This window comes from Arachis hypogaea, chromosome 20 (assembly GCF_003086295.3).
Source record: "Arachis hypogaea cultivar Tifrunner chromosome 20, arahy.Tifrunner.gnm2.J5K5, whole genome shotgun sequence".
NCBI classification, from domain to species: Eukaryota; Viridiplantae; Streptophyta; class Magnoliopsida; order Fabales; family Fabaceae; genus Arachis; species Arachis hypogaea.
In genome coordinates, this window is record NC_092055.1 from 15,790,818 (window position 1) to 15,810,620 (window position 19,803).

The 19,803-nt window shown below is 39.0% G+C and overlaps 2 protein-coding genes across 2 annotated transcripts; one reads left to right on the forward strand and one right to left on the reverse strand.

The window, feature by feature from the left end:
• Positions 1–1,614: 1,614 nt before the first annotated feature.
• LOC112785508 (uncharacterized) lies at positions 1,615–3,808 on the reverse strand. The gene is made up of 3 exons (XM_025828970.1): positions 3,327–3,808; positions 2,571–3,173; positions 1,615–2,350 (listed from the first exon to the last, which is right to left on the reverse strand). The coding sequence occupies exons 1-3, from the start codon at positions 3,806–3,808 to the stop codon at positions 1,615–1,617; spliced, it is 1,821 nt and encodes a 606-aa protein (XP_025684755.1).
• A 13,419-nt stretch (positions 3,809–17,227) lies between these two features.
• On the forward strand, positions 17,228–19,525 carry LOC112784442 (E3 ubiquitin-protein ligase AIRP2). The gene is made up of 5 exons (XM_025827642.3): positions 17,228–17,628; positions 17,892–18,054; positions 18,216–18,279; positions 18,426–18,672; positions 19,087–19,525. Exons 1-5 carry the CDS (start codon positions 17,540–17,542, stop codon positions 19,295–19,297), a joined length of 774 nt encoding a protein of 257 aa, XP_025683427.1. The 5' UTR covers positions 17,228–17,539; the 3' UTR covers positions 19,298–19,525.
• The last annotated feature ends 278 nt before the right edge of the window (positions 19,526–19,803 follow it).

Consider the following 19,803-nt stretch of genomic DNA (forward strand, 5'->3'; position numbering starts at 1 on the left):
CACATTTATTAAGGTGTCTTATAAGGGGATGTTCGTTGTGGACAGGAGGGTTGCCGACGTGTTGTTGGCTGTTTTTGGGAAGAATCATGTGAATCCCCACCTGTTAATGGGTGATCGGGAGGTCGCCAGAAATTATATTTGTGAGTTGTTTTACCTTGTATTCTTGCGTTGCTATTCATTCGCTTGGTTGTGCCGGTTTCACGACTAACTTGTTTACTTGTTTGTTGCAGTGGAGATGTCTGCTTCTGTGACAGGGCTTGAGGACTTGTTCAAGACTTTCTTGGCAGAAAACGATGAGGAGGAAGCTGAGAAGGTTGGCGGGAAACCGGAGGACCCTCCTGAGAATAAGGATCAGGTGATGCCGTCACCTCGTGATACCGAGACGTCGGATAAAAACTCTGACGGGGCGCGCGTTTCTCCTATCCGTGAGGAGACGGCCGGCCCCGAGCACTCGACCTCCGCTCAGCAAGAGGATGACGATTTGAAGCTTATCCCCACCCCCAAAAGGCAGAGGGCATCCTCCATCCCTGAAAGGGTTCTCACCGTATTGGAGCGGAACTTCAACGCCGGGACCTTCATAGATTCGCAGCTGCTTCCCGGCACAGAGGATCACTTCCTTGGCACCGAGCTTGCGGGGCAGGCAAGGTGGATGTACCGTACCCTTCTTCGCGGTGCCGCAATAGCTCAGAAGGCTGAATTCGAGTTGTCAGGGATGCAGTCGCTGCGCAGGAAGCTCGAATCTGCTGTCAAGACCAATAATGAATTCAAAGCTCAAGTTGAAACGCTTCGAGAGCAGCTGTCCAAGACGGGGAAAAAACTTAAGGCTGCTGAGGAGAAAGCCGCGTCTGCTGAGAAGAAGCTGAAGGCCTCCGATGACACCGTGTCCCGTTTAACCGAGCGGGAGATGACTCTGGAGAGCCAACTTAATGCCACGCAGGGTCGGGTGGTGGCTTTGGAGAAAGAACGCGACGCGGCCGTCTCATCGGCTAAGGCCGCTCAAGCTGAGGTTGAGGAGCTTAAGAAGAAACATAAGGTGACTAGAGAGTAGGGGAAGAGCGCGATCTTCATGACTGAGGAGGCCCTTAAGGCCCAGGTGAAGATCGTGGCTCCCGACTTCGACACGTCGGCAATTGGAGTTTTCAAAACAATCAAGGATGGCAAGATTGTTGATATGCCCAAGAAATGAGCTCTTGTACCTTATGCTTTTGTATGGATTTGTGGTTTTGTTCTAGAACTTGTGGAGCTTACTTTGTTATATTTCAAGAGTCGCCTGGTCGGCTTGCGATTATTGTCTTGTTTTGTTACCGTTTTGTCGGTGCGAGCTTTCCGCTCGTGTTTGTTTACCGTTGTATTGGTAATTCGGCGAAGCCAGGTCGTGGCCTTGCTATCGTTGTAGCCGTTTGTTATGGCTTTAATTTAGGTGGCTCCCGGGGTGATCAGTTCTGGGGTGCCGTATCGTGGTTCCGTTTAATGCGTTGTGGAACTTGTTGTCGTGTGATGTGTAAGTAGAAAAAAAAAGGACAATAAAGAGGTAATTTTTGGACAAGTAAACATTAGTCGGTAATTAAACAAATCTATTACCATAGCGAGTACAAAGGTAAATGATTAAGCTCGTTAGATCGTCTGGCTGGCGTGCTTGAAGTAGGAGTAAAACCTTCTCAGGTTACCTGCATTCCAAGTTCTCGGGACCTCCTTTCCATCGAGCTTCTCCAGTTTGTAGGCGCCCTTGACAATCACTTCTTTGACTCTGTAGGGGCCTTTCCAGTTTGCCGTCAGTTTGCCTTCTCCCTGGGTCGGTAGCCCGATATCGTTGTGCCGTAGGACGAGGTCGTTTTGCTCAAATTCCTTCTTGAGCACTTTGGTGTTGTAGCACAGAGCCATTCTTTGCTTTAGTGCTATTTTTGACAAATGGGCCATCTCACTGGCCTCATCTGCCAGGTCATTTTCTACCGCTTCCTCTACTCCCTTCAGAAGTAATCGTGGGTTCGACTCACCGATCTCTACGGGTATCATTGCGTCCACCCCGTACGTCAGGCGGAAATGGGTCTCCCCTGTGGACGATTGCTCGGTCGTTCGGTAGGACCAGAGAACCGAGGCAAGTTCGTCGGCCCATGCACCTTTTTTGCTGTCCAGCCGCTTCTTGAGGCCCAGCAAGATGACCTTGTTTGTGGCCTCAACTTGACCATTTGTCTGGGGTGCTCTACTGAGGAGAATTTCTGCTTTATGCCCAGGCCGGTGAAGAATTCCACGAATTTCTTGTCGGTGAACTGTGTCCCGTTGTCGAAGATGACGACTTCCGGAATGCCGAATCGAGTTATCACCTGCCTCCACATGAACTTTCGGCAATTGGCTGAGGATATGCTTTCCAGTGGTTCAGCCTCTATCCATTTGTTGTAGTAGTCGACGGCGACTATGAGGTATTTGACTTGTCCCGAGCCGACCGGGAAAGGTCCCGGTAGGTCGACTCCCATTGTGCAAAAGGTCGGGAGGACGTCAGTAGGCTTAGTTCAGTTGCTGGCGCTCTGTGGAAGTTGGCGTTCTCTTGGCACTTGACACATTTCTTTACGAACTCTTTTGAGTCGGCTATCATTGACGGCCAGTAATATCCAGCTCGGATGAGCTTTCTTGCTAGGGCTTTGCCCCCGATGTGGTGACCACAGCATCCCTCATGGACTTCTCTGAGTACGTAGTCCGTTTGGTCGGGATAAAGGCACTTCAGCAAGGGCTGGCTAAGTCCCGTTTTGAATAGTTGGCCTTGTATGATCACATATCTGGCCGCCTCCCTTCTCAACGCTTTAGCTTCCTTCTCGTCTTCAGGGAGTTTGCCATTTTCCAGGAAGTCAGTGATGAGGTCCATCCACGAGGGGCCTATCTTTGTCAGGTGGAGGGCGACTGCCGGTTCCTTTATCATTCCTTGAATGAGGGATCTGTTGCCGACTCCCGGTTTCGCGCTTGCTAGCTTAGATAGGAGGTCTGCCCGTGTGTTCCTTTCCCTTGGAACGTGTTGGACTGTGACCTCTTCGAACTGTTTGGCCAGCTCTTTGACCTTCTCCAAGTACTTTTGCAACAGCGAGTCCCTGGCTTGGTAGCTTCCGTTCACTTGCGAGGTAATGACCTGTGAGTCGCTGCACACTTCCAACCTCGTAGCCCCGACTTCCCGAGCTAAGATCAAGCTGCCCAGAAGGGCCTCATATTCCGCTTGGTTGTTTGATATGGGAAACTCGAACTTGATTGATTGTTCATATATGACCCCGGCGGGGCTTTCCAGGATGATTTCTGTGCCTCCGGACGTTTGGTTGGAGGCTCCGTCCACATAGAGCTTCCACCGTGTGCCCGCTTCCTCAGTCGGGTCTCCTGTTACTTCCACCAGGAAGTCTGCCATTACTTGTGCCTTAATCGCATGTCGAGGTTCATATCTCAAATCATATTGAGATAGCTTAATGGCCCAGGTCATCATCTTTCTCGCTAAATCAGGTTTTTGGAGCACTTGACGAATTCCCTGGTCCGTTCTCACGACCACCTGGTGACCTTGGAAGTATTGCCGCAACCTGCGGGAAGAGGTTAGGAGTGCTAGTTCCAGTTTCTCTAACTTGCTGTATCTCAGTTCTGCACCTTGCAGCGCTTTACTTACAAAGTAAATCGGTTGTTGAGCTTTCCCTTCTTCCCGCACCAAAGCCGCTGCCAGTGCTTCTTCCGTTATGGCTAGGTACAGGTAGAGCGGTTCTCCGACCTCAGGCTTACCGAGTACAGGTGGTGTTGCAAGGATCTCTTTGAAGTGATTGAATGCTTCCTCGCACGCGGGGTCCATTCAAACGCTATCCCCTTTCTCATCAGGTTGAAGAAGGGCAGGGCTTTCGCTACCAACTCCCCAAGGAAGCGAGATAGCGCAGTGAGCCTTCCTACCAGTCTCTGAACATCTTTGATGCAGCCCGGGCTCCTCATTTGGAGTATCGCTTGGCATTTTTCAGGATTAGCTTCCACCCCCTTTGGGTTATCATAAATCCTAGGAACTTCCCAGCCTCCATGGCAAAGGCACATTTGAGGGAGTTGAGCCTCATGCCGTGTCGTCGGAGAGCCGCGAACACATTTCCCAGGTCGCTTAGGAGGTCCTCAGGGTGAGTGGTCTTGGCCAGGATATCGTCCACGTAGACTTCCACCATCCTGCCTATGAGGTCACTGAATATCTTGTTCATTAGCCTTTGGTAAGTGGCCCCGGCGTTCTTCAGGCCGAATGGCATTACCTTGTAGCAATATATCCCCTTCGGCGTTATGAACGCTGTTTTTTCTTTGTCAGGTCAGTGCATCGGTATCTGGTTATAGCCAGAGTAGGCGTCCATGAAACTTAGGTACCGATATCCCGCCGCTGCGTTGATGAGTGCATCAATGTTGGGCAGGGGGTAGCAGTTCTTGGGGCATGCTTTGTTGAGATCAGAGTAATCTACGCACATCCTCCATTTCCCATTGTGCTTTTTCACTAAAACTACGTTCGACAGCCATGTCGAGTAGTCAAGTTCTCGAATAAATCCTGCTTCGAGGAGGCTAGCCGTCTGCTTGGCCACCTCCTCTGCTCGCTCTTGTGACATCTTCCTCCTTCTTTAGGCTACCGGTTTGGCCTCCGCCGTCACGGCCAAGTTGTGTGACATGAGCTGGGGGTCTATTCCCGGCATGTCGGCTGGCGTCCATGCAAAAAGGTCGTCGTTGGTCCTGATCATTTCCATTAGGGGCCCCTTCAGCTTGTGTGGTAGGTTTCTGTTCACGAAGGTGAACTTCTCGTCCGTGTCGCCGACTCTAAACTTTTCCAAGCTCCCTTCCAGCTCGGGTCTGGGCTTGTCTTCGACTTTCGCGTCTAGGTCGGCAAGGAACACTCCTGCTACTTCCTTGGACTTCTTCCTTAAGGAGAGACTGGCATTGTCGTAGGCGACTGTCGTTTCCGAATCTCCTTTTATGGATCCCACGGACCCGTCGTCAGCCACGAACTTCATTATCAGCATCTTTGTGCTGATTACTGCCCCGAGATCATTGATGGTCTTCCTCCCTAGGATGATGTTGTATGCTGTGGAGTCGCGCAGAACCACGAACTCGGCTATTTTCGAGCCTCACCCCTGCCTGTGTCCTACTAATATCGGCAGGGAGATTATGCCGTTGGGCTTGATAAAGTGGTCGCCTAACCCTACGACACCGTGCTGGTGGGTCTTCAGGTCGGCGTCCCACAGTCCCAAAGCATCAAACACATTGCGGAACATGATATTTGAGTCGGCACCAGTGTCTATGAGGATGCGCTTGATGAGGCTGGTTCCCACTCTGGCCATGATGACCATGGGGGCTTTCCGCGACCTCGTCAAACCACTGGTCCTCCGGGTCGAATGAGATGGGTGGTAACCTCGACCTCTTGGGGTTTTGTGCAGATGATGAAGAGATCGCTAGGAATTTGGCATCTTTCTTGTGCGCCGACTTTGACCTTGGGGGTGCATCTCTCGCCCTCACAACGTTTACTATGGTGAGACCTTGTTCATTATTGTTCTGGTCGTGACGTCGTTTTACCGTGCGAGTCTTGTCCTCTGTCTCTCAGTCGCAATCTCGTCTTCTTGGCTCCCTGATGAGATGGGAGAATTCAGCCAGTTTTCTGTCCCGGATCGCTTGTTCCAGCGCGTCCTTTAGGTCGAAGCAGTCCTGTGTCTTGTGTCCACAGCCTTTGTGATAGTCACAGTAAAGACTTTTGTTTCCCCCTGTTCGGTCCTTCAGAGGTCGGGGTTTCGACAGAATCCCCTTCTCGGCTATCTGTTGGTAAACTTCTATGATGGGGACGGTGATGGGGGTGTAATTGGTGAACTTCCCAACTCGAGGATACGGCCTGGGTGTTTTGCTCGGACCGCCGTCTTTGGCATGTTCCTTGTATCCTTCTCTGCTACCGTGTTGCCGGGTTTGACTGTAGGAGGGTTGCCGTTTGTTAGCAGCCACGAACTGACTGACTTCTTCATCATTGATGTATTCTCTGGCTACAACCTGGATCTCCTGCATCATCCACACCGGCTTCGTGGTAAGATGCTTCCTGAAATCTTCGTTGAGGAGTCCGTTTGTCAAGCACAGGCTAGCTACAAAATCAGTTAGCCCGTCGATCTCCAAGCATTCATCGTTGAAGCGGTCTAGGTATTTTCTAGTCGGTTCTCCAGACCTCTGAGTCACCCCGAGCAGGTTATCGGGTGCTTTGTCTTTGCTATTCTGGTAGTAAATTGGGCTAGGAAGGCGTGGCTAATATCCGAAAACTTGGCCACCGAGCCCTGCGGGAGGCTATTAAACCACCGTATTGCAGGTCCCGCGAGGGTGACCAGGAAAGTGCGGCACCTTACCTCGTCCCCCACTCCCTCCAGGTTCATCCTGGCATCGAAGGCCGTAAGGTGCTCCTATGGATCTTGGGTTCCGTCGTACCTCATATCCGTTGGCTTGTCAAAGTGTTTTGGCAGCCGGACTTCGAGGATAGAACGATGAAATGGGGTCGCGCCTATTATGACTGGTCCGCGCGTTCTCCTTGTTCTTCCTTCGTCGTCATCCCGTCGACCGTCTTCCCGGTCACGATCTGTGGTGCGTCTCCTCCCGCGCCTGGCATATATGATGGGGTCGCAGTGCTTCCTTGTGCGTCCTTCCTCCCTGGCGATATCGGGCTCAGATCTTGGGCTAGCTGTGCGTCGGGAGTGGCTTCTCGGGAGGGGGGGAATGGGAGTAGCTTGATTCGGGAGTTTGTTGGCGATGTTCCCGGTCTGCCAGCCAGCGCTCCAGGTCCTGCATCCTGTGACGTAGTTCCTGCATTATTCTGGCGCTATTGTCGCCAGTTCCCCCGAAGGGGCGTCTTTCTTGGGATCGTGTGGTTCGTCGAGGAGGGGATCTCGTGCGCTCCCGGGAGGATGCCACGGAGGCTTCCCCTATGTGCCCAGCTTCTCGCCCTGCTCCTCCTGAGCCCAGTACAACTTCCATTCAGGCGATCCCATAGACGGCGCCAATGTTCGGTAGGTCGGGCACTGGACGGTTCGGATCAGAATCCTGGTTGATGAGGGGGTCTCGCCTTGTCGTAAATTACCGGGTTGGAGCAGACGACGTCCTGAGCACTTCGTGTGAGGAGGGGGTGTCACCTGCAAAGACACTCCGATGCTCTAGTCAGCAAAGTGTGCAGGCAAAAAAGGGATGAATGGTATGTGACGTACCTCTGGGGAGGGGTAGGACCTTCCCCATATATACCATATCAGAGGTGGGCCCCGCAGGGGCAGGCCCATCTTCTTAAATGCTTCCTTCGCACAACTGTAGCAAAGCTGTCAGGGACGCGTGTCTGGGTTGGCAACTGAGCGCCTTACTCCTGACCGTTCGGGTCGGGTGTTGCTCGGGTCGGGCTGGCCCGCAAATGATTTGGGCCAGGCCGTAACAGTTATCATGAAATGTTTGTAGAATGACTAGTATATAAACTTGCAGAAAAAAATAATATATATACAATAAAATATAAATTATACCTTTTGTCTCTAATGTATCAAAATTCTTTAAAATTATAAAAAAATAAATTTATTTAAAATGAAAATAATGTGATTAATTGTAATTTATTTAGATGTAATTAAAAGATAATTGAATACTATGTACAGTAAAAAATTAATATTATTAAAAGATAAAATTAAATTAAAATTTATTTTTATATATCATTTTTGTCCCTAACGTTTTAGTCCTATGTAAGTCCCTAACGTTTCAAAATCGTCTCAATTTTGTCCTGCCGTCAATTCTGTTAACGGATCCCTAATGACAGGACAACATTGAGTCAATTTTAAAACGTTAGGGACTTAAATAGGACAATTGAAATGTTAAGGACAACTTTGGGACTTACCCCAAACGTTGGGGACAAAAACGATACTTTACTCTAAAAAATAATTACACAGTATTTAAACTATTTAAAAGTTATTTATAAATATTTAATCATATTTAAGTTAGAATATTGAATTTAAAAATACCATATAAAATCGTCTCTAATGTTCGAGTTGATTTTAAAATCATCATTCGGACAATTATATCCTTTTCCTTCTTCATCAAAATACTCAGCAACAACAATGAATGAATTGGAACTTCAGAAGCAAAAACAATGAAGCCATCTCTTTTTTTTTCTTCTTCAACAACAACAATGAAGTAAAAATAAAAGCAGAATTGGAAATAAAAGAAACAGAAGCATAAATAGAATTGAAAATAAAAGTAAAAACAAAATTAAAAATAAAAATAGAAGTAAAAACAGAAGCAAAATCAGAAGTAGAAAAAATAGAAGTAGAAGAACAATGGATTAACAAAATAAGAAACAGAATCAAAAAATAGAATCATAAGCATCTTTGCTTCCTTTTCTTCTTCTTCATCACAGGGCTAGCAACAACAACAATAAAATCAGAAGAACAAAACACAAAGATCAAAGATCAAATCAGAAGTAGAAGAAATAATGAACAATAAAATCAGAATCATAAGCAGAATCAGAAGAAATTAGAAGCAAAAGTAGAACGAATCAGAAAGGACCAGCGACGAGAACACGTAGCGGCAACAAGGACTAAAAGCGGCGTCAAGGACCAGAAGCATCGGTGGCAGTAGTGGAACGCGACGGCGATGAGGTCTCTCTCTCTCTCTCTCTCTCTCTCTCTCTCTCTCTCTCTCTCTCTCTCTCTCTCTCTCTCTCTCTCTCTCTCTCTCTCTCTCTCTCTCTCTCCACGAGCTCTTCGACGGCGGCAAGGCATGGCGAGAAGCAACAGCAAGCGGCGAGAAGCAACAGTGACCGACGAGAGGAGGATGAGCAGAACGACAAAACTTCCCTTATTCCTACCTTCTCTTTCCCCTCCCTCGCGTGATTCCCTTCCCCTTCCCCTTCTTATCCGTTTTCTTTCTTTTTTTTATTTTATAATTTTTTTAATTAGGGTAATTTAGTTATAAAATATAAAATTTTAATAAAAAGGACAATTTTAAAATTAAGTTAAATTTTAGAAATAATTTTATAGAAAAAAATAGATTGAGAACAAAAAGAATTTTCAACTTATATCTTAAAGATTAAAATTGTACTTAACCCTAAAAATATAGTAATAACATTATAATGACAATTGCAATATATAATGTCCTATTATCTACCGTTTATTATGAATAAAGTGAACTTCAACTAATAAAAAAGGTTACACATCATAACACTTATCAATTTCAGAAAAAGGACATAGATTTAGAAATTTAAGATTAACAATTTTGGGATGGGAGATGGGGATATGCTAGAAATGAGAAAGAGAAAATGCGAGTTTGAGAGAGAGAGACTGAGTGCCACATATGCTTCTCTATTTGTCACATTAGATATTTTTATTAACGAAATAAGTCTCTCATAATGGATGAGTATTTTGTGCATATTTTTAAATTATTAAAAATTAATTTTATCCATAATAAAAGTGAAAATTATTATTCTCAGTATTTGAATAATTCAAAAACGTTTTTTGGTGGTTAATTCATTTATAATAAATACTATTTTGATATTAATATTTTTTGAATAATTAAATATACAATTTCTTTGTTTTATCAATTAAAAAAATAATTTAAATAAATAATTAACGATAACTATATTTTTATATAAATATCAATAATATTTAGTGTATGATTTGTAACAGTGGTTTTTTTTTTTTCATTTGAGAGCACAAATGGTTAGGCTAGGAATTATTTTGAATTTTCTTCCCAATTTAATTTTACTAATTTTTAATTTCATACTGAATTGAGGAATGAGGAGCATCAAATTGTTAGAATTGTTATTGTATAGTTTTTAAGAGTTAAGACTATATTTGAATTTTATCCCGAAATAATAAAAATAAAAAAATTAATTATTAGATCAAACATTTTTATAAAATATATATTAAAAGACTTAAAATATATTTATATTTATATTTATATTTATATTTATATACAAATAAAAAATAATTATTTTAGTAATGGATGTTTTTTTTAACAAAATACCTCTATCATGTGATGGATATGAAAGACAATGATTTGAGTCGTTAATAAAATTGCATTTTAGGTTTAAATTGAGTCTAAGAGCGTCTTTAATAGAATATTTTTAGAGTATCACTTTTGATACTTTTAAGAAGTGAATTGATTTAGAATTGAAATCTGTATTGAAGTTAATATATGAAATGAAAGCGATTTCATCTTAGAAATACGATATCATTTTGATGGAGAACTAATAAAATGTTGTCATTTATATAATTACTAGCAGAGTACTCGTGCGACGCACGAGTTGAAAATTTTTGTTTCTTGTTTTTTACTTTTTTTTTTCAGTTCTCTTGGATTGTTACTTTTTATATTAATAAAAATATTTTTGTTGCAATTTTTAATTAAAAGTAAAAACTTTATTTACTATATCACTACTCAAAATATATAAATATTTTTTTTATTTTTCATAATTTACAAAAAAATTTTTAATTAGAATCAAGTTTATACTCATTTCTTCTATCCTTGCTTTTCAAAACATTCACTTTAAATGTCAATATATCATTTGATGAGCATTTCTTAAAAGATAAACATGAATAAAAATCATAATCAATATAATTTATGTATATAAAATTTTTTTTTTGATTTATCGTGTTAAAATAATTTATATTTTAGGTAAAAAAATATTTTACAAAAATATAAGTTGCCATTTTTCAATGCTAATAGAAGTATATGAAAAAGAGAGGGCCAAATGCATAAAAAAATGAGGAACTTAAAGATTTGAAAAAACTATTATTTTGGCCTTTGATTTTGTTTATTTGCTGATTGAAGAAAAAGAGAAAAAGAAAAAGAATGGAAGTCCAAAATCTCTCATCATGTTGTAGAATAAATAAGAAAGAGATAATAAAGTAAAGTATAAATAGAAAAATACTACTATCAGAATTTACCAATACTATTATACTACTATAAAGATAATATATTAATATTATATTAATAGTATGTGAAGAGAGAAAGTAAAAGTGCTATATATTGTAGTGCATATAAGAAAGAGAGAGAGAAAGTATTTGCTTTTATTATTGCTGTGTATCAAAAGCCTCAGCCTTATTCTCCTATTTATACATGTGCAATGTTTCACTTTTTCAAATATTGGAAAAATGCACCGCTTATTCTTTAATGTTTGTACTTCCCAATAGTACTTGAATGGAAGAATAGATTATGTTGAGTAGACATTGAATGGATATATGGACATCCATATCGTAACACTCCCCCTTGGATGTCCATTTATGATTATGCCTCGTTAAAACCTTACTAAAGAAAACCCAATGGGAAAAAACTTTAGTGAATGAAAAAGAGTACAATATCCATTGTGATGGGACTGCCTCATGAAAAACCTTGTCAAGAAAAACCCAATGGGAAAAAACCTGACGAAGAAAAAAAGAGTACAGTCTCCCCCTCTTGTCGACATCATTTAATGTCTCGAAATCGATGCATCCCAATCTCATGTACCAATCTTTCAAAGGAGGATTTTGGGAGTGACTTTGTGAATAAATCTACCAGATTGTCACTTGAGCGGATCTGTTGGACATCAATTGTCCCTTGATTTTGAAGATCATGAGTGAAGAAGAATTTGGGAGAAATATGCTTTGTTCTATCACCTTTGATGTATCTGCCTTTAAGTTGAGCAATGCATGCTGTATTATCTTCAAACAGAATAGTTGGAGCTATCTTATGATCAATCAGTCCACATGATGACAGAATATATTAGATCAAACTCCTGAGCCAAAAACACTCGTGACTAGCTTCATGTATTGCTAGTATTTCAACATGATTAGAGGAGGTTGCTGCTATCGTCTGTTTCGTGGACCTCCATGATATAGTTGTACCACCATATGTGAATAGGTATCTTGTTTGAGATCTCCCTTTATGTGGATCAGACAAGTAGCTAGCATCTGCATAGCCAACTAGTTGTGACTTGGATCCATAGGGATAAAACAATCCCATATCAACCGTCCGATGAAGATATCAAAAGATTTGTTTGATTCCGTTCCAATGTCTTCTAGTTGGAGAGGAACTATAACTTGCTAATAAATTCACAGCAAATGATATGTCGAGTCGTGTATTATTAGCAAGATACATTAGTGCTCCAATGGCACTAAGATATGGTACTTCAGAACCAAGGATATCTTCATTCTCTTCTTTAGGACGGAATTGATCCTTTTCCACATCCAAAGATCTTACGATCATTGGGGTACTCAAGGGATGTGATTTATCCATATAAAATATTTTCAAGATCTTCTCTGTGTATGTTGTTTGATGAATAAAGATCTCGTTTCTTATATGCTCGATCTGCAGGTCGAGACAAAATTTAGTCCTTCCAAGGTCTTTCATCTCAAACTCTTCTTTTAGAGTTTTTATAATTGTTGGAATCTCTTCAGGAGTTCCAATGATATTTAAATCATCAACGTACATGGCAATTATAATGAATCCAGATGCAGATTTCTTTATAAAAACACAGGGGCAGATATCATCATTCTTGAATTCGTTTTTGGCCAGATACTCAGTAAGACGATTATACCACAATCGTCCAGATTGCTTTAGACTATATAAATATCTTTGCAATTTGACTGAGTATAACCCTTGTAAATATTCATTGGATGGTTTAGATATCTTTAGTCCTTCAGGGACTTTCATATAGATATCCCGATCTAATGAGTCATATAAGTAGGTTGTTACCACATCCATTAAATGCATATGCAGTTTATGATATGCAGATAAACTGACCAAATAACGCAATGTTATTGCATCTACTACAGGAGAATATATTTCTTCATAATCTATACCGGGCCTTTGTGAAAAACCTTGTGCCACAAGTCGGGCTTTGTAGCGCACAACTTCATTTTTCTCATTTCGTTTTCTCACAAATACCCATCGGTATCCAACAGGTTTTACATCTTCTGGTGTACAGACTACAAGTCCAAAGACTTCACATTTTGCAAGTGAGTCTAGCTCAGCCTTCATGGCTTCTTCCCATTTTGGCCAATCATTCTTTTGTCGACATTTTTCGACTGATCTTGGCTCAAGATCCTTACTTTCATGCATGATATTTAATGCCACATTATATGCAAATATTTCATTGACAATTATCTTATTTTGGTCCCATTTCTTTCCTGTAAAGACATAATTTATCGAGATCTCGTCATATTCACAATTTTCAGGTACTTGAACGTCTTCTAGCGTTATATCAAAATTTTGGACAACTGCAAGTGTCTTTACTATGTCTTTTTCAACAGGAATAGTATTTACCTCTTTTCTCTTTCGAGAATTTTTATCTTTGGAACCGACAGGCCTGCCACGCTTCTGGCATGTATTTGCTTCGGTGGCAATTTGTCCAACTAGGACATCAATTCGAATTGGGGCATTTTTCGCTGGTATATACGACTTGGTTATCCTCTTTGTATCGGAAAATGCATCAAGCAATTCATTTGCTATTCTTTGCAAATGTATAATCTTTTGAACTTCTAGTTCACATTGCCCTGATTGAGGATCTAAATGCATCAACAATGATGCATTCCAATTAAGTTCCTTTTCAGGAAGCTTATTCTCTCCCCCTAATGTTGAAAATTTTGATTCATCAAAATGACAATCCGTAAACCGGGCTTTAAATACATCTCCAGTTTGTATCTCAAGATACCTCACTATAGAGGGAGAATGATATCCAACATATATCCCCAATTTTCTTTGGGGTCCCATTTTGGTGCGATTAGGTGGTGCAATGGGAACATATATCGCACACCCAAATATTCTTAAATGGGAAATATTTGGCTACTGGCCAAAAGCTAATTGCATAGGAGAGAACTGATGGTAACTTGTTGGCCTCAAACGAATAAGCGCTGCTGCATGTAAAATAGCATGCCCCCAAACTGAGGTTAGGAGATTTGTTCTCATAAGTAAGGGTCTAGCAATTAATTGGAGGCGTTTAATAAGTGATTCTGCTAACCCATTTTGTGTGTGAACATAAGCTACTGGATGTTCAACACTTATTCCATTAGCAATACAATAAGCATCAAAAGCTTGGGAAGTAAATTCACCAGCATTATCAAGACGAATTACTTTGATTGGATTTTCTGAAAATTGTGCTTTTAATCGAATAATTTGAGCCAGTAATCTCGCAAACGCCAGGTTGCGAGAAGATAATAAGCACACATGTGACCATCTCAAAGATGCGTCTATTAGGATCATAAAATATCTAAAAGATCCATATGATAGATGAATAGGTCCACATATATCACCTTGAATCCTTTCTAGGAATTCAGGGGACTCAAATCCAATCTTTACTATTCATGGCCTTAAAATTAACTTTCCTTGAGAACATGTAGCACAACAAAATTCACTAGATTTAAGAATCTTCTAGTTCTTTAGTGAATGTCCATGGGAATTTTCAATAATTCTCCTTATCATGGTTGTTCCCGGATAACCCAATTGGTCGTGCCAAGTTATGAATTCATTTGGGCTAGTAAACTTCTGGTTTACAGTGGCATGTGATTCAATTGCACTAATCTTGGTATAATATAACCCAGATGAAAGTGAGGGTAATTTTTCTAATATAACTTTCTTATTTGAATCATGAGTTGTGATACATAAATACTCATGATTCAAATAAGAAAGTTATATTAAAAAAATTACCCTCGCTAGAGTAATAGTCAATCCAAAAATTCCTCATGATTTTCCTCATTCATTGTCTCAACATGATATCCATTTCGGCGAATATCTTTGAAACTCAACAAGTTCCTCAAGGACTTAGTAGATAATAGTGCATTATTTATTATAAATTTTGTTCCTCCAGGAAATAAAATTATAGCTCTTCCGGAGCCTTCTATCACATTGCCTGAGCTAATAATAGTATTAACATATTCCTCTTTTGGCACAAGATGGGTAAAATATATATCACTTTTGAGAATGGTGTGCGAACTTGCACTATCTGCAAGGCATATATCTTCATTATATATCATTGCCATTTTCTTCAAAGACAAATAATAATAATAAAATAAATAGTATGCACAGTTAAATTGAACACTTGATCGAAATTATTTTTCTAAGAAACATCGTACATAAAAATAATGTCATATACTAAAATTTTATTTTAAAACTTGACACATTTAATGATTTCAAAATTCATAAACATTAATGTTTCATTATTTATATACATCACATTTGAAACTTAAATACATAGAAAATAAAACTTAACAATAAGATCTTTTTTACATTATTTATTTACATAGATACTTAACAATCTCACATATTAAATTATTCCATCATTGATCAAATGACCAATATTTTCTTCAGGGTCCTCAAAGAAATCAGATACATCATAATAAGTGGTGAAATTTTCAGCATCATTTGAAACAAAATTCGTTTCCTTTCCTTTATCGTCTTTTTTCAAAGATGCTTGATAGAGATCGACTAGGTGCCTTGGGGTACGACAGGTACGCGACCAATGGCCCTTTCCACCACAACGGAAACACTTATCCTCTGTTGATTTATTTTGCCCAATATTTCTTTCTTTATCCCACTTCTGGTGAGATCCTCTCTTTTGAATATAATTCCTTTTCCTTCCATAATTTTTCTTGTTATTAAAACCTTGCCATTTACCTCTTTTGGGATAATTTGCCGCATTTACTTAAGGAAATGGGGCAGCACAGCTGGGCGTGCTTCATAATTCTTTAAATGTAACTCATTGTTGCGTTCAGCAACAAGAAGGTAAGAAATTAATTCAGAATATTTTTAAATCCTTTTTCTCGATACTGCTGCTGCATGAGCACATTCGAGGCATGGAAGGTTGAGAAAGTTTTCTCTAACATATCATGATCAGTTATCTTTTACCCACATAATTTCATTTGTGAGGTGATTTGAAACATTACAGAATTATATTCATTTATGGATTTAAAATCCTGCAGACGCAAGTGCGTCCATTCATATCGGGTTTGAGGAAGTATCACCCTTTTTTCATGATTGTACCTTTCTTCAAGGTCTTTCCAAAGATCTGCAGGATCTTTTAATGTGAGATATTCATTTTTCAATCCTTCGTCAAAATGACGACGAAGAAAAATCATGGCTTTGACTTTATCCTTCTGGGATGCATTGTTTTCAGCCTTAATGGTATCTCCAAGATCCATTGAATTAAGATGAATTTCAGCATCTAATATCCATGATAAATAATTATTTCCAGATATATCAAGAGCATTGAATTTAAGATGAGAGAGTTTCGACATAATGAAAATTTGTTACCTGAGTCTTCCTAAAAATTTGATCAGAGTCTCGTGCTGATAACGTGTTGTAGAATAAATAAGGAAAAGATAATAAAGTAAAGTATAAATAGAAAAATACTACTATCAGAATTTACCAATACTATTATACTACTATAAAGATAATATATTAATATTATATTAGTAGTATGTGAAGAGAGAAAGTAAAAGTGCTATATATTGTAGTGCATATAAGAAAGAGAGAGAGAGAGAAAGTATTTGCTTTTATTATACACAAAAGCCTCAGCCTTATTCCCCTATTTATACATGTGCAATGTTTCACTTTTTCAAATGTTGGAAAACATGCACCGCTTATTCTTTAATGTTTGTACTTCCCAATAGTACTTGAATGGAAGAATAGATTATGCTGAGTAGACATTGAATGGATATATGGACATCTATATCGTAACACATCAAACTTATTCTTTTCCTTTAAATCTCTTAACTACTTTCTTTTAATATGAATCCTAACTTAGACGAGAGATAATATACTCTAGAGAACATTGCTTTTTGCTTTATCTTTTTTTTCTTTTTTTCTATTCTTTATTCCTAAATGTTGTGAAATTAAAGTGATGCTTGAATAAATGCTCTCTACTATTTGAATGCAAAAAATATAATCTATTTTTAATATATCATTTGAAAAATAAAGAAAGATTGAAGATCAAAATATTTGTTAAGAGTTTCAACTTAAAAATTTAGATGTATATTAACAATGTTTAAAATGGAATAAAGTAAGTCAAGGGATATAATTGCGTAACTCACTAAAAAAGTGGGTCAAGTTAAAAATCGATAAAATATATACTAAAATATAAAATATATCTTAAAAATAAATTAAATTACACATATAATAAATAAAGAAGATTAGAGAGAGAAAGTATTACTATTACTGTTACTATTATGTTAGGGTGAGAAAGAAGGCAAAGCAAGGTAAAAGGCTTTATGAATTATGATACGGCATCCCTTACCTCACCCAAAACCCAACTACACTCACTCTTATATTTTCTATTTCAATATTCATTTAAACCCAACACACACGTTTCAACCATCTTCATAAAATTAACTCCAACCCCTTTTCTTCTTCCTTCTTTCTTTTTCTTTCCTTCTGTCATCCCCATCCTTTTCTTACTTGTATTTCTATATATTCATATTCATCTCTATCTATCTATATTCTTCCTTATTATTTCCACCTTTTCTGCTCGAATTCTGCATAATCGACGAACCACCAACAAACTACTTTGTTCTCTTAATTCAACCAAAGAAGAAAATTAAAGAACAGTGTTATGGAAATGATGCCATACCAGCTTTCCAGGTTACCTTACCATGATTCTCTCAAACTTCTGGAGGCTGATATACAACATGCCAATTCTTTGTGAGTTTTTTTTTTTTTTTTTTTTTTTGGGATTTTCCACCTGCCCTTTATTTTTTTTGTTATAAAGTTTTTGACTTTCCTGTTTTCTGCACTAAAAATGTTACTTTTAATTAGATGGGTACTTTGGGTATTTTAGATAACCGGTGATTGATAAAATTTGTTTCCTAGTTTATAAAATTTGTGGACTTTTTCTTACTACTAATGGGAACTTTAGTTATCAATTTTCTGAATTTTGGATTGTGGGTTTGTGTGTTTTTTCTTAGGGCTGCAGCAATTCCAAGAACAGAAGGTGGAACTGTTCTTCAAATGAAATTGGTTTATAATCACTTGGCTCCTTTAGTTCTCTTGTTTCTACAGTGGATGGATTGTTCCTGTGCTAGCTTTCTACACAGATATCTCAATCTCTTCCACATAGTTATATACAAGGTAGAGATAGAAAAGTTATGTCATTTCTTTGTTGGATTTTGATTCAATGAATTTGGTATTGTTGTTGTTTGTTCCATATGGTCTTATGGAATTTAATGGGTTTCCAATATGTATTTATTGATTGATACATGTTTTTTTTGTCTTTTTATGTTTTACCTAAGGTACACAATGATGGTAGAAACATGTCTAGTCATGGAAGGAAAGCTACCATAGGGGACTTTTATGGTATGTGAATATTTGACTTGTGAAGAGGCCTTTTATTTGTTGTAATTTGTTTTTGTCTCATGAAAAATGTGAAATAGTGCAAAACTCTTTTCATTTATAGCTAGCTGCCTTGACTGATTATTTCGGAAAAATTTGAATTCTTTTAGCTGTTATATTGCCATCTCTCCAGCGGCTTCATGGTAGCTTGGAGAAGTTGGAGACTTCGAAAGAAGGCCAATCATCGAGCATGGAACATTCAAGTTATGGCAAGAAGATGATTGTTGAAGGTGATGGGAAACTAACCAATGTTGACTTGCAAAGAGAGGATGAATGTGATATTTGCTTAGAGCCTTGCACCAAAATGGTCCTGCCTAATTGTTGCCATGCCATGTGTATCCGATGCTACCGCAAGTGGTAAATCGCTTTCTTCATATCCCATTTTTTTATCAACTTGCATACTTTACAGTGAAAAATGCAATTAACTCACCTGAATTTGGTTAATGTGTAATTTATGCCAAAAAATTTTTAAAATGTACAATTCGACATCCTGAGGTTATAAGTGGCGCAAAAGGGGCTTTCCATTAACTTTTCTTCTAAAATTACCCTTATACGTCATTTTTTCGACAAAGTTACCCAGTAATAGAAGGGTAATTTTGGAAGAAAAGTTAGCGAAAGGTATTTTTAGCACCTTTTACAACTTCAGAGCTCTATTGAATTGTACATTTTACCAAATTTCAAGGGGTATAATTGCGTGTTTTCGCACTTCATATGCCAATGGTTCTCCACTTTAACACTCATCATGTGCTGGTCTTTTTGCCCGACCTATAGGAACACTCGGTCGCAGTCTTGCCCTTTTTGCCGCGGTAGCTTGAGGAGGGTTAACTCTGAGGATCTTTGGGTGCTAACTTGCAATGAAGATGTTGTTGATGCTGAAACAGTTTCTAAGGAAGACTTGTGGCGTTTCTACCTTTATATCAATAAGCTACCAAAACATCACCCAGAAGCACTTTTTGTAATGTACTATGAGTATCTCATTTGAACTTTTATATACCAATAAGAAGGAATGAAAAGAAATGTACAGATTAGGAAAAAATTACAAATGTGAATAGAGTCTGGTAAAAGAAAGAAAATTGATTCTCTAATCAATATTTTATCACAGCTTTGATAAGAGAAAAATTTCTGGTTTTTTAACCCAGAAAAAGAAACACTCTTAGTACTGTGATATTATACATTGTCTCCATTATAGAAATAAAAATGTTACATTTAACTTGGGAGTCCTTATTTGAGTTCTTATTGATACCTATCTGAATTTTATTTTTCTCTAAGAAGCTAATTAAAATGCAAAAAGTAACTTTGCTCATTGCTAAATTTACTTGATTTTACTTATTGCAATATGTTTGTTTTAAACTTTTAATCCTTTGATATGAAATTTATAGTTTTTCTTCTTTTACTTTTAATATATCTGTATGTTATTGAAGAAAAGAAAAGCAAGAAATTTATTGCTTGCTTTTTTGACGACTGGTGCTGACTTCTAGATGAGTTTAT